At 35.4% G+C, this 15,643-nt stretch overlaps 1 protein-coding gene across 3 annotated transcripts in view; it reads right to left on the reverse strand.

The window, feature by feature from the left end:
• The window catches only part of VAV3 (vav guanine nucleotide exchange factor 3), a 397,859-nt gene that overhangs the window by 123,801 nt on the left and 258,415 nt on the right, over positions 1-15,643 (reverse strand). For all 3 annotated transcript variants that reach the window (XM_025385822.1, XM_025385815.1, XM_025385831.1), the window contains 2 exons: positions 1,626-1,727; positions 1,216-1,316 (listed from right to left, as the gene is read on the reverse strand). In XM_025385822.1, the coding sequence (XP_025241607.1) occupies positions 1,216-1,316; positions 1,626-1,727 (203 nt within the window). The remainder of the gene's footprint in view (positions 1-1,215; positions 1,317-1,625; positions 1,728-15,643) is intronic.

Here is a 15,643-nt window from a genome sequence, read left to right on the forward strand (position 1 = left end):
TAAGTTTATTTAACAGCCCTTGAGTAAACTGCATAAGCAATCTGACCCCCATCAGTAAATGTGCAGGGCCATTCTGAAGACGGAATGAGTTCATGCAAGAAGATGCCCAGTAGAGCACCCAGGCAGGACAGGTACAGTGTAGGTGCTCAACTCATGCCAAGATCTGTCACTTTCCAGCTGCTCATGCCTAGCACAGAGAACGGCACACAGGGTCCTTTTAAAATGTCTGAGAGGAATATGCTATGATCTCAGTCTTCTCTTAGGATTCACCTTTCCTACAATTGCCTATTTTCTGAACTCAGCTCTGAAATGAGCTATTCTCTGTTTCACTCTTTTTCACATTATCCAAAATAATTCAATGTCCACCTTTTCCTTTGGGAAAATCAAAGGTTGACATGGCTACCTTTTGAACTCAAGCTGTTAAAGATCCCTTTTTGTGTTCAAAAGTTTTACTGATTTTGAAAGGTCTTATTGATAAAAACACAGAGAAACTCAGGGGAAAAGGACAAAGAGAAAAAAGAAGAAAGAGAAAGAATAAAGAAGCCAGAAAAGAAAGAGAAGGAAGAGAGCCCAAGAGGAGCAGAGAGAGGCAACAGGCTACTGAATGCATAATTGCCAGCAGTCTTAGAAACTAGCTCATGTAACAATCATACAGCATTATTTTTAAAAACCAAGGAGAAAATATTTACAAAAAACCCAAAAGATATATGCTCTTTGTTAAGTGCTGCAAAATGACAATGTATTCAATTCATTAATTCATGAATTAGTCTGTGTGGTGTTTACTTCTGGTGTCATTAGCATTCCTGAGCTAAATATTTAAAAGAATAGAAAGGAAATTTAAGAACTAAAGACAGAAGAATATATTCTTTCTGTTGTTTTTGTTACTCTATTTTTTTTGGCTATATTTGTATGGTTTTAGTTATTTATTTAGGGCTTTTAATGAAATGAGTGACATGAAACCATCCAACTCCCTCTTGAAGACCTCTGTCTCCAAGGTATGTATGAAAGTCACACAAATTTTAAATAATTTAAAACAAAGTTATGTAGAAAACTCATGTAAATTTTAAGCATTTTTCTAATTGTGCTTATAAATAATAGTTTCAAAAGCAGATATGTTACAATAAACACATATTCAGAGTAAATTAGGCCTTAATTATGTTTAGCAAATTTTATGTCCTCATTAAAAACAGAATCGCAACAATAAACATGACTTACCACCAGAATTAACTCTGCCACAATTGTCTACTCTTCCCAAACATTCTTTGTGTGCTCTCGCTCCACACTTAAAACATAAATAGCCTTGATAAAATGTTCCCCTGAAAGGTGAAATAAGAGAGTGGTATATTAAACGGTGCAAAATTCTGCCCATATGAAATTAGTGCAAGAAGGAGAAAAAAAGTATCAACAGTGTTCTTCAAGATACTCCCTCAGTAGAGGGAGAGGAGCTTGCCAGAGCTTCTGAAAGGACTGTCCAGGCAGAAGGCCTGGCAAAGATTTGTGGGATCCAGACTGCTAAGGCAAAATCCCCACTTTCGAACCTATTGGCTAGAAGGTTAGAAAAGTCTGAAACACTTAGCAATTATAGCAGTTGCTTTAAACTGAAAACCAAGACTGAGCAGGCTTACCTCAGGAGCATCTGGCAGACTTTGCAGGATGTGACTCGAGTGAAGGTGTGCATCTTGAAGTCATGGAAATTGGAGTCTGCATAGTCTGGCCTTATGTTAGACCTATAAAAAGGAAAAAAATAACTTTCTATAGAAAGTTTCATAACAAAGCTGCAATTTAGTCATCTAAACCCTAAATTCATCAAAATGACATCAGGTAGAGATCTGGTTCAAGCAAAATGACTATTAAATGTGCAATGTTTTCTAAGCCAAAAGTATGCTATGCATTAAAATATGTACCAGAATCTGGTTGTGTGGGAACAAGCAACCTGGAAGGGCATAGCAACCTAATCCTCCTCAGAATTGAGCATTCTCAGAGAACTTTAACAAATGGCCACGTAGGTCAACCTGCCTGGAAAAAAAAAACAAAAAAAAAACCCGCTGGATACTCATGCTATCTGATAGTTCCTTGTCTGTAGCCTTGCAACTGAAATACAAACTAGCAGGTGAGGGTAGGAGGGAGAAGAGGGTCATCTCTAAATAGATCTGTGGACAACATAATGGTCCATAACAAGGAATACAGTAATTTTATAGGAAGTTTGAAAATAAAGCATTAGGGTGATCGTTAAAAAATTCTTAATATTTCACTTTACTCACAATCTAAGTAATAATGAAACAAAATAATTTTACAATTTTATATTTTATGTATATCATATATACAAAAGTTATTTTGCACACCACAAACTAATATTCTTTGTATATTTTCTCTGTGCCAGATACTGTGACAACCATATGACATTCATTACTTCATTTAATCTTCACACCAATCCTAACTGCCTGGCAAGAATAATATCACTAGCTTACTCTAAAGTAAAGCTTACCCTTAAAGAAAATGGCATGATTGGGAACTCTAACTCAGGTCTTTGCTCTTGGCCACTGAAACTATAGCTCAAGGAGGAGATCAGCAATGTTCGTATTAACATAATCAAATTTTTGTGCTTAGCAGGTATTTTGAAAACATTTAACTGTTTTTTTTGAAACATTATTCTTCGCTTAGCTATTTAGGTTGCTGCAAAAGTAACTGAGGTTTTTGCTATTATGTTCAGTGGCAAAAGAAGGCAGAAAAATTAGACTGGGATAAGTTAAAGATGGATACAAATCGGGGTACACCTAGAAAGCTAAAATGATATGCTCCAAGACGTTACACGCAATTTGAGAGACTGTAGGAAAAGCTTGAGATACTGATGAGCCAGAATTTCCCCTTTTATAGAATACAGCAACTCTCAACCACACAGAACCCTGGTGAAATGAAGCATAACACAGGCAGGCGACCAGGCATCAATCTCTGAGGTACCAGGAGAGGCCTTATAAAAAAACATTCTCAAAGGCAATTGGAGTAGCAGGCAGTGATGCAGAAGTGTCAGAGAGGTCAGCCTTCCAATCCATCTGCTGAATACGAGCGTGCTAAAAATGAAATCAAATATTAGTGCCATCTGGGATTTCTCTGCTCTGTGCTTCTGGTGACCTCACTTTTTCGGAAAATGTTCCACTGCATGCTGAGAATTATGGACATTTCCATAGAGGCATTTTTGTGTTACTGATTAAAAATTACAGAGCTTTTCTACAGAAAAGGAGACACAGAGAAAATATAAGGATCTAGAAACAAAACTTTCTTCACATTGTTCAGAAAATAGTTTGATTCTTGAGTCCATAAAGCCATGCATTGAAAACTCCATCAAAACTTGTTTCCTTAGTCAGGAACGGCTGTTGGTTCATTTGTTTCTGAGCATCAAGGTGATAGGGTCATAGATGATTTGTCAAATAAGTTTGAGTCCTGGCAACTCAAAAAATTCATCAACCTGGAGTTTTCAAACATGAGTTTCAGGCAGAAACGCATATAAGTAAGTTCCAAAGAGGTAAGAAGTTAATTTCAAAAATCTGCCTTGGACACAGACGGAACATCCACATGCACACACACAAACATGCCGGAGTTGTGTTTGGACCACCGGTATTTAAAACTTTCACAAACTAAGAATAAGCTGAACTTTCAGAAACAGACAACTGAAAGGGGGAATCACAAAGCTACTAAGACGTTTTACAAAAAAATTATGATGAAAAAGGTTCTGAAAATATTGTTGACAGTAGCTGCCCTATCGGAATAAAGACTTAAAGTGGTAGGTAAAAGAGTAGAAAGAAACTATTATAATTATTTGAAAACTATAATGGCATATTATTTTTAAAATCTAGAATCAAACACTAAAGAATAGATGTTAATTCTATGACCCCGAAACTGCTGCTGAGGCAGTCAGTACTGAATAAAAAGCATAGGTAAGGACAGGAATCTGAAACTAGACCACCTGGGCTTACATCCTAACTTGCAAATCAGTAGCAGCGTGATCTTAGGCAAGTTAGTGAGTATAAAAAAAACAGGAATACTAATAAAGCCAAACTCATCAAGTGATATATGTAACGTGCTTAAAACACTGCCTGACCCATATTTGGTATTCAATCAATGTTGGCTACAATTTATGAAGTGCTGATTCCAAATCCATATAGTAACAGTGTGATCATGATAGTGCTTTGTGAGTGGTAAAGAGTCCCTTTTTAGGTCTGTGTCCAAGTCCCCAGAGGACACCCATTCTTCTGAGAATCTCCAGCACAACGACTTATATGCTCAGTGTCCTTGGGACTAGGAATCCATACATAACTATTTAAGTGTAATAAGAAGGTTACTCAAGAGATGACATGTATGAAAAACTCCATGTATGAAACTGTGATCTCTTCAGTTCGCACTGGTATGGCTTCATTCATTCAATGAAGCCATACCAAGTACAAACTGAGGAGATCACACATAGTCCATGGCCTGTGGGGGTGCCGAAACCAAAGATAGTAAGCTGGCTGGATGCGAAGGGTTGGGAAGGTAGATTGCATCAGAAGAGGACAGAAATGTTAGGATTATGGATTTGGAGAAACAAAACATTAAAATGGTCAAGAGGCATTTATTTCACATCTCTAATGTACCAGGTACATCACTAGGCTCTTCGTATACTTTTTCACATTTACTTCTCAGAACAAATCTACAAGGCAGAGTCATTCATCCATTTCATAAGTATTTATTGAGTAACTACCATATGCACAGGCCCTTGGGCAGGAACAGAAAGAAGCTTCCTTCAGCTGCAGCCACATGAGCAAAGAGATGAGATAGGTTGGCAGGGGCCAAGGAAAGAAGTGAGATTTTATACAGGATTGACATCACATTTAACTGAGGAAGAACAAAAAAAAGTTCAGCTGCTACCACATAGAGATTTCCTTATAGTAAGACAAGCGTGGATATAGTAGGACCAATCACGGGGTTGGGTTGTCTATAGATGAGTGCTGAGTGTCAAACAGATTAGTTAACTTGCTCAGTTATGCTAATATACATAAAGAATTCCATTTTAGTAATCTGCCTTAACATATGACCATTTACTTTTGTGAATGTCGATGGAATCTTGTAGATTAATCAAATGTTCCCATTTCTTTTGCTTCACATAGAACTCATTATGAATATAACTAATCAGGCAATCAAATATTTATAGGGCAAGGAATGTTGACACACTTAGGGCTTCATATAGCTTTACATATTGTCTTTAGATGTTCTCTTCCTCTTACCTGGCTCCATCACAGGCCCTAAGTTGAACACCCCACTTTCCCCCTAGCCTGGACCTCTTTGTTCTCCAGATATGCATTCCCAACTGCTCCTCAGGCATCTCAAATGCAGCACATTTAAAACTCAATTTCCATGCATTTCCTGACTTATCTGATTCATTTACTCTATCTTCCAACCTGGCAACTTCAAAATCACAATGAATTTTTCCCTCTCCCTCACACCCTCTACATATTCACTTTCTCTTAACCTTTCCTCTGATTCAATTTTTTCTTCCCTGAAATTATGATCAATTTTGGTCAATTCAGGCTTAAAAATACCTCCTCAAAAACTCAGGTTCCATACAAACACATATACACACCTGTACACCACCCTCCACACACACACCCACACACACCCTATCCTATTGGTTTTGTTTCTCTAAAGAATCCTAATATAGACACACTGGAAAATAATGTTAGATAGGTTTACTGGGGGCACTTACCAGAGAAGGAGATGGAAGCAATGCTGAAATTCAGATACGTCAGCCTCCATAACACTACGCAACATCTGAAGCCCAGTTAAGTAGACCTCCTAGGCTTTCAGTAACTTTGTACTGACTTAAAGTAGCATTAAAAGTACTTGTAAGTCCGCCTCCCCACTGACCTATGTGGAGGGTGCATCTTCTCCTTTTTCCAGTCTCCTCTTTATAATCATCAAACATTCTAACAGGAAAATTAATGCTAGATATTCATAGCTGATAGACATCAGAAAAATATGCTTTTACTGTAGCATTTTCTTCATTTGTTTTCAAAAGCTGCCTTTTGCCACATTATCAGAAAGATGGAAGAATTAAAGAAAAGATAGAAACATTTTACTAAGCCAAAAAAAAATTTCTTATGTGAAAGAACACTGAAGAAAAACATGATTCACTAAATTTCAATTAAATCTCAGAATTTATGTTTACTTACATATATCCTCTCTTTATTGTGAGAAAATATTTAACCTCCGATATGGTTTGGCTGTGTCCCCACCCAAATCTTGTCTTGAATTATAGTTCCAATCATCCCCACGTGTTGTGGGAGGGACCAAGTGGAGATAACTGAATCATGGGGGTGGTTTCCCCCATCCTGTTCTCATGATACTGAGTTATTTCTCATGGGATCTGATGGTTTTCTAAGAGGCTTCCTCCTTCACTGGGCACTCATTCTTCTCCTTCCTGCTGCCATGTGAGAAAGGACATGTTTGTCTCCCCTTCTACCATGACCATAAGTTTCCTGAGGCCTCCCCAGCCATGCTGAACTGTGAGTCAATTAACTCTTTTATTAATAAATTACCCAGTCTCAGGTATGTCTTTATTAGCAGTGTGAGAACAGACTAATACAATATTTTTACAAAAAACTGTAATCGTACTCATAGATATATTTCAGTAGTAAGTATGATAGTGTAGTTAGTAATACCATTAAAATAATAATACATATTATTTTTATAACATACATGCTTAAAATGAACTGTAAATTTTAAAATCCCTGTATCATTTTAGTAATATAGTTAGAGAATAAAGGAAGCAAATCCTAGCAAGAGGAAATCATCCATAATGATCACGACCAATTACAGAGGAAATAAGATGAGAACCAATTTATGACTTCATGCTGTCTCATGCTCTATCAGTATTAACAATCAAGTATTACCAGTATGGACATTGTGGCAATTATGTAGTATACGTAAAATGGTTTATTTCATCATATTACATTGAAAGTAAAAGTAAGAGAGCTGGAAGCAAATGTCAGTGCTTCAGAAAAAACTATCTGAATGCAACAGGCTTTTTTGTATCAAGAACACATAGATTTCTAAAAATGTATTCACACACATAGCTCTATGTGTGTTGCTAAAATACAAAAAATATACATTTTGGCAAACAGATACAAAATACAGATTACTTATTTGAGAATGTCCTTTAGAAACATGCTAAACAATCTTATTTTTATGTATTATTATTAATACATACAATTATTTTTTCTCCATGATACAAGTTGGATCTCTTCTTGCATCCTTCTATTAACCTCTATTATTTAAGTGGCAATAAATTACAATAAGCATACTACTTAAGTTAATTTTATTTTCCATAGCAAGATTTTAAAATCATTTAAAATAATATGGATAGTTTATCATCAGGATAGTTAGCTATATCATGACTCTTTTAAATAAGGCTTTTAAAATATGTGTAACAATTTATCACATTAATAAAGAAACAAAAAAATTGGGTTGTCTCAACACATATCAAAAAAGACTTAATAAAACGTATTGTGTGCTTCTAATGAAACTAAATAAACTAGACATTGAGGGATAGTTTCTTACTATGATAAAGAATATCAAACTAAAGATAATAAAAAACATATCTAATATAAAACACTATCACAATTATATTGAAAATAAAGTTTCTGAAGTCAACTATATTTTTCAATATTGTTCTGGAAGATCTAATCACTGTAATATGACAAGAAAAATGAATGTGAATGATAAACATTGTAAAAAAGAAGTACACAGAATTTTCATTTGGAGATGACAATATTGGGACTATTGGGAAAAACTAAGAGAAGATACTTAAAAGTGATAAAACTAATGAGAGATGAGGACATCAAGTGGCACCTGAAGAGATCTGTGTGTGAGTTTCTAATGCTCTCTAGCAAAGAAATGCAGTAATGTGTGTAGCATCTGTCTGGAAAAACCTCTTGAGACTCCAACTTCAAAGATTTTGGAGGGACTGGTCACACAGATACTCTCTGCCTACATACTCAGACGCAATCTTTAAAAAAATCCCAGAAGGAAGTGAGTGCTCACTATAAATCACATTTTTTTTTTAAGTCTAGGCAGATTGGCACAATGAAATTCAGTACCCTTGGTACACCAAATAACCTTATCACTTAGTACCACAGGGAACATTCCAAAGTCAAGTTCTCAGATGACAGCCAAGGACAAGCCAACCCTGCAAGCAAATCCTTCTAAAGATAGCAAATTCAAGCCTGCTATGTTAACAAGTTTCTGCATGAAAATGTCTATAAAAAATCCTAACATGAAATGTTTAGGTTCTATATAAATAAAGTTTTTAAATTAACTGAGAGAAATAAACACATTCAATAAATTAAAAGCCACATAGCAAGCTACTAAATAAGAAAATGGAATATTTTATTATAAATACACAACCTCTCTCCAATTTACAAATTTAAAACAATTCCTTTCCTGCAAACCAACACACAAACATACTCTCTCTCTCTCACACACACACACTTATAAATATACAATGAGAATTTTTGAACTTGACAAATGATTATAAAAGATAACTGGAAGATAAATGTGTGAGGATAGTTGGGAAATGTTTTAAACTCTATGAATTAGTGTAGAGCAAGCTTGCCAGCCCATGGCCTGCAGGCCACATGTGGCCCAACACGAACTTGTAAACTTTCTTAAAACATTATGAGATTGAGATTTTTTTGTGTGATTTTTTAAGTTCATCAGCTATCGTCATTGTTAGTGTATTTTATATGTGGCCCAATACAATTCTTCTTCTTCCAACGTCGCCCAGAGAAGCCAAAAGATTGGACACCCCTGTCGTAGAGAGTATATGGGAAGTCACTATAACCTAAGAAATACTAAAATGTTTTTAAAAGTATAGTAATTAAATTTGTATGGGACTGATAACAAAACAGACAGATCAATATAGCAAAACAGACAGATTAATATAAAATGTAAAAGTCTTGAAGGGGACCAAATATGTGCAAGGACTTGGTATGTGATTTTTGTGGCACTTTATTAGTCTATTCAAAAAAACAAATACTCATTTTAAAAAACTTAGTAATTAATATGTGCCATGCAGTGGGATATGATGATGAACAAAAATAAGTAAAGTCCCTGACTAATGTTGGGTTGTAGGGTGGAAACAGGGAAAAGAACATTTAAATAATTCCACAAACAATCGCGAAACTGCAGCTATGACAAGTGCTACAAAGAAAGATCACGTTAGGAAAACCTGAAACATAGAATATGACCTTATCAGTGTATTACCACAGAAGGATTTTCCACATAAATAGGTGGAAAGCAAGAGGAAGAATGTCGGGACAGAGGAAAAACAGCAGGTTTAAATATAACTTAAAAGTACATGTCCAGCTTTCTAAAAAGGTTAAGAAAGTTAGATTTCTACCACATTTTTATAACAATATAAAGTTTAGATAAAGATTTATACTATTTGAAGAATATATATTACATGCCTATGATGTGCCACGAACACAGCCAATGACAAGGAGTAAGATCAACAAAACTGCTGCTTTCATGAGGCTTATATTTTGTATTTAAATGTAAAATTTAGATAGGAACCTGATATTTATTTTAAACAAAAAACAAAAATACAAGTATTTGGAGAAAATATTGATAACTACTTACATAATCTTCAAAGGAAATAAAAGCAAACAAAAGATGGCTGGCCTCATTTTCACTTAGAAAAACAAATCCAAAGTTTTATTTAAATAAAAAAAATATAAAAAGTTAGAGAAAGCAGAAAAATGTTTAGAATATGTATGGTAAAAGATTAATCTCTTTGCAATACACAGTGCTATTGAAAGTCCACAAGAAAAAAATGAACACCCCAATTGGAAAAACAGCAAGAAAATTATCAGGGCAATTTGTTAAAAAACAAAAATAAAAACAATCAATACATAAAACATGTACTAGCAATCAAAAGAAATGTACATTTAAACAACAAGACATAATTTCACGTGTCAAATTGGCCAAAAAAAAAAAAAAAAGGAAAAGATAAAAGAAAAAAGATACTCTGAAGGGTTTTCATAAAAGGGAAATTATGTGATATATAACCAATGTCTTCAACGACATCCTTATAAATACAACTGTGTGCCTTCCCTTTCTATCCTTTCTTGATTTGAGCCAAGGACATAGTACCAAAGTATTACTCAGTAAAAGTAATTCTATGAGAGGCCTTTTAGGCCTTTCAGGACATATTTCATTTATATATCCTCACTTAAACACTTATCATCTCCTGAAAAGTCAGACATCACGTTCAGGCTAGTCAAATATCTTTTGAATTTAAGAACTAATTATTCTAAACATATGAAATTTAACATTTGTGCCAAATGTTCAAATACTACCTCTAGAAGTATCAGGCCTTATAATTTAGGAGAAATTTATAAAACAAAAAGCCATTATCTTAATAGATGTTCGCTTATACACATTTTTTTCCATCAAAACTAAAGATAAAACAGATAAATATGCAAATCCTGGAGATCAAAAGAGACCTGAAGCTGTTTGAAATAAAAATTGATCTTGTGAGACCAATACTATGATGGACAGGAATCACTCCCCATATAGTCCCCAGCATGCAAGACAGATGATTAAGCTAGCTGGACCATGCACCTAACTTACCAAAGTATTTCTTATTCCCTTAGAATTACCAACTAAACATTAAAGAATATCAGAATAGTCTATCCCAGTTGTTTCTGTCAAGTCATAGGCACTCCTAAAATTTCCAGCTCTGAGAAAGTAATCTTTAACTAAGTAAAGTCTTAGCCAAAAATCTCAAAACTGATCATTATATACCTCAAAGTTAGACTTTCCCATAAGATACAATCTTAAAGCACTCATTAAATAGGTTTTTCTTTCTTTCATTAATATGAAAATGTCCAGAATAAAATCCAAGTATTTATTTTTAAAATATCTTATATTGTGAAATTAAATCCTCCAAATAAGTAATTCAGTAAACTATCCTAAATCCTTGTTTTTTCATAATTTGTTCCCATAACACCATAGCATTCTAATTATGCTGCTGGTTATTTGAAAGGGCAAGAAAATGAAAAACAAACAGGTCCTTCAAAAACCAAGTTTAAAAAAAACAGAGGTCAGAAGGGACATCTTCACCTATTCCTAAGGAGTCATAAAAGGAATGAAAACAAAAGAGATTTATGAATCACAACCAAACCTTATTCCTTATATTCCAAATCATGTATAGTCTTTTATCTAGGGAAATGAATAAATACTTTCAAAATACTGATAAAAATCAGATCGTGCTTGGCTCTAAAAAACAGTATTTTCTTATCTACTATATATTACACCTCTTTATTTCATTCAACATTGGCTTTATAGTAATTTTAAATATACATCCATCACTGCATTTCAGTGACATTGCAAAGAAATTATTGAATGAAATGTAAAGTCAGTTAAATCTATAATAAATTTAAAGTGGAAAAGATGTCAGACTATCTGTAACTTTGGTTTATGTTTATTACAAACTTAAAGTGTGGCTTTTGGCACAGAAACTATTCTTTCTATTTTTAGTTTCCTCACCAATCAAAGAATTACATCTGCCCTTCCTGCTGTACAAGGCCAACATCCAGGAGTGGGAGAAGAGGGATCTCACATTTGTTTAGAACCTGTTCCACCGAGCACTCAAATTTGTTCTGAAGACAACTGAGAACATATATGTGTGCATTTTCATAAACAAATAGTATTTACTAAACGATGAAAAGCATTACATAAATGCTAGATGCTACTTCTATTACTGTTATCGCTATCAAAAGTGACAAACATTTAGTGGAAAGCTAGAGGCCTCATCAAGGTAGAGAAGTATAAATGATCATCTATCTATTACTATATCCTGAATAAATTGAGATAACGCTTTTCTTCTATTAAGCATGTAATAAATATATTAAAACTTCTCTTGGCTTATAATACACTTAGTCATGCATTCAACAAATTAATTGAGTGCCTATTATGGGACAGTCATTTTCAAATACTGGGAATACAACAGTGAATTTTTCTGGAACCAACAATCATGGTTCTCCAGTTAATTTGAACTATCTTGCTTTGCTTCAATTTTTCCTTTAAAATGTATTGTTCATTCTCTTATCACTGAATGGGGGTGGGGAGGTCTCAAAGTTCTGTTTTAAACAGTAACACATCTCCCACTGTGTCAGCCATTCCATGTAAGAAATTGATTCTAGAGAATTTGGATTATCTCATTCTCTGGTCCAATAAATCTGAACTATAATTCAAACACTACAGATAACATGAATTAGGAATGCTGAGCTGGCACCGTGAATTTAAGATGTATCACATTTTAAATTGTGTCTGATAATATAAAGTTTGCTGTGGAATTAATGTGTTTTAGAAGCAGATGGAGATGGAGATGGTATTGTTACAAGGTAATATTAGGGAACAAAAGAAAGAAATCTGAAAGGTAATCTGACAAGCTTCGTGAAGTTTTCCTCTTCAAATTCTAAAATGATTATGTACAAAAAAGGGTTTTAAATCAACATTCAATCCTTCAAATATGAAGTCTCAGTTTTATATAAAACTCTATGTGCAGAAGCTCAGTATAAACTGACCAGGATTTCAGTAAATTTGGCATGAATCAAGGCCACTATTAACCATCAAAACCAAAAATCACTAGTCAGAAAAAGAACTTTAAAATGTTAAATGTATTTATTAAAGAAAAAGGCATATTCACTATAAACATTATTGTGAACAGCCAGCCAGCCAGTAAAGACTTTTAAAAGTACTTTGGTGGGCTGGGCCACCGTGGTGGCTCATGCCTGTAATCCCAGCACTTTGGGAGGCCGAAGCAGGCAGATCATCTGAGGTTAGGAGATTGAGAGTTTTTAGCACGAAGCTGTTCAATTTTGTCAAGGTCTTTTCTGCATCTATTGAGATAATCATGTGATTTTTGTCATTGGTTCTGTGGATTATATTTATTGATTTGCATATGTTGAACCAGTCTTGCATCCCAGGGATGAAGCCAACTTCATCATGGTGGATAAGCTTTTTGATGTGATGCTGGATTTGGTTTGCCAGTATTTATTGAGGATTTTCACATCGATGTTCATCAGGGATATTGGTCTAAAATTCTCTTTTTTTGTTGTGTCTCTGCAGGCTTTGGTATCAGGATGATGTTGGCCTCATAAAATGAGTTAGGGAGGATTCCCTCTTTTTCTATTAATTGGAATAGTTTCAGAAGGAATGGTACCAGCTCCTCCTTTTACCTCTGGTAGAATTTGGCTGTGAATCTCTCTAGTCCTGGACTTTTTTTGGTTTGTAGGCTATTAATTATTGCCTCAATTTCAGAGCCTGTTATTGGTCTATTCAGGGATTCAATGTCTTCCTGGTTTAGTCTTGGGAGGGTGTATGTGTCCAGGAATTTCTCCATTTCTTCTAGATTTTCTAGTTTACTTTCTTAGAGGTGTTTATAGTATTCTCTGATAACAGTTTGTATTTCTGTGGGATCAGTGGTGATATCCCCTTTATCATTTTATTGCATCTATTTGATTCTTCTTTACTAGTCTTGCTAGCAGTCTTTCTATTTTGTTGATCTTTTCAAAAAAACCAGCTCCTGGATTCATTGATTTTTTTTTTTTTTTTTTTTTTTTTTTTTTTTTTTTTTTTTTTTTTTTGAGACGGAGTCTCGCTCTGTCGCCCAGGCTGGAGTGCAGTGGCCGGATCTCAGCTCACTGCAGGCTCCGCCTCCCGGGTTCACGCCATTCTCCGGCCTCAGCCTCCCGAGTAGCTGGGACCACAGGCGCCCGCCATCTCGCCCGGCTATTTTTTGTATTTCTTAGTAGAGACGGGGTTTCACTGTGTTCGCCAGGATGGTCTCGATCTCCTGACCTCGTGATCCGCCCGCCTCGGCCTCCCAAAGTGCTGGGATTACAGGCTTGAGCCACCGCGCCCGGCCTCATTGATTTTTTTGAAGGGTCGTTTGTGTCTCCATCTCCTTCAATTCTGCTCTAACTTTAGTTATTTCATGCCTTCTGCTAGCTTTTGAATTTGTTTGTTCTTGCTTCTCTAGGTCTTTTAATTGTGATGTTAGGGTGTCGATTTTAGATCTTTCCTGCTCTCTCTTGTGGACATTTAGTGCTATAAATTTCCCTCTACACACTGTTTTAAATGTGTCCCAGAGATTCTGGTATGTTGTGTCTTTGTTCTCATTGGTTCCAAAGAACATCTTTCTTCCTTCATTTTGTTATGTACCCAGCAGTCATTCAGGAGTAGCTTGTTCAGTTTCCATGTAGTTGTGCGGTTTTGAGTGAGTTTCTTAATTATCAGTTCTAATTTGATTGCACTGTGGTCTGAGAGACAATTTGTTGTGATTTCTATTCTTTTACACTTGCTGAGGAGTGTTTTACTCCCAACTATGTGGTCAATTTTGGAATAAGTGCGATGTGGTGCTGAGAATAATGTATATTCTGTTGACTTGGGGTGGAGAGTTCTGTAGATGCCTATAAGGTTAGCTTGATGCATTGCTGAGTCCAAGTCCTGGATATCCCTGTTAATCTTCTGTCTTGTTGATCTGTCTTATATTGACAGTGGGGTGTTAAAGTTGTGTGGGAATCTAAGCTTCTTTGTAGGTCTCTAAGGACTTGCTTTATGAATCTGGGTGCTCCTGTATTGGGTGCACAAATATTTAGGATAGTTAGCTCTTCTTTTTGAATTGATCCCTTTACCATTATGTAATGGCTTTGTCTCTTTTGATCTTTGTTGGTTTAAAGTCTGTTTTATTGATGGAACGTATCTCAAAATAATAAGAGTTATTTATGACAAACCCACAGTCAGTATCATACTGAATGGGCAAAAACTGGAAGCATTCCCTTTGAAAACTGGCACAAGGCAGGGATGCCTTCTCTCACCTTCCTATTCAACATAGTGTTGGAAGTTCTGGCCTGGGCAGTCAGGCAAGAGAAAGAAAGAAAGGGTATTCAACTAGGAAAAGAGGAAGTCAACTTGTCCCTGTTTGCAGATGACATGATTGTATATTTAGAAAACCGCATTGTCTCAGCCCAAAATCTCCTTAAGCTGATAAGCAACTTCAGCAAAGTCTCAGGATACAAAATCAATGTGCAAAAATCACAAGCATTCCTATACACCAAAAACAGACAAACAGAGAGCCAAATCATGAGTGAACTCCCATTCACAATAGCTACAAAAAGAATAAAATACCTAGGAATCCAACTTACAAGGGATGTGAAGGACACCTTCAAGGAGGACTACAAACCACTGCTCAATGAAATAAAAGAGGACACAAACAAATGGAAGAACATTACATGCTCATGGATAGGAAGAATCAATATTGAGAAAATGGCCATACTGCCCAAGGTAATTTACAGGTTCAATGCCATCCCCATCAAGCTACCAATGACTTTCTTCACAGAATTGGAAAAAACTACTTTAAAGTTCATATGGAACCAAAAAAGACCCCGCATTGCCAAGACAATCCTAAGCCTAAAGAACAAAGCTGGAGGCATCATGCTACCTGAGTTCAAACTATACTACAAGGCGACAGTAACCAAAACAGCATGGTCCTGGTACCAAAACAGAGATACAGACCAATGGAACAGAAGAGTCCTCAGAAAAAAACACC

This window comes from Theropithecus gelada, chromosome 1, assembly GCF_003255815.1.
Source record: "Theropithecus gelada isolate Dixy chromosome 1, Tgel_1.0, whole genome shotgun sequence".
NCBI lineage: Eukaryota > Metazoa > Chordata > Mammalia > Primates > Cercopithecidae > Theropithecus > Theropithecus gelada.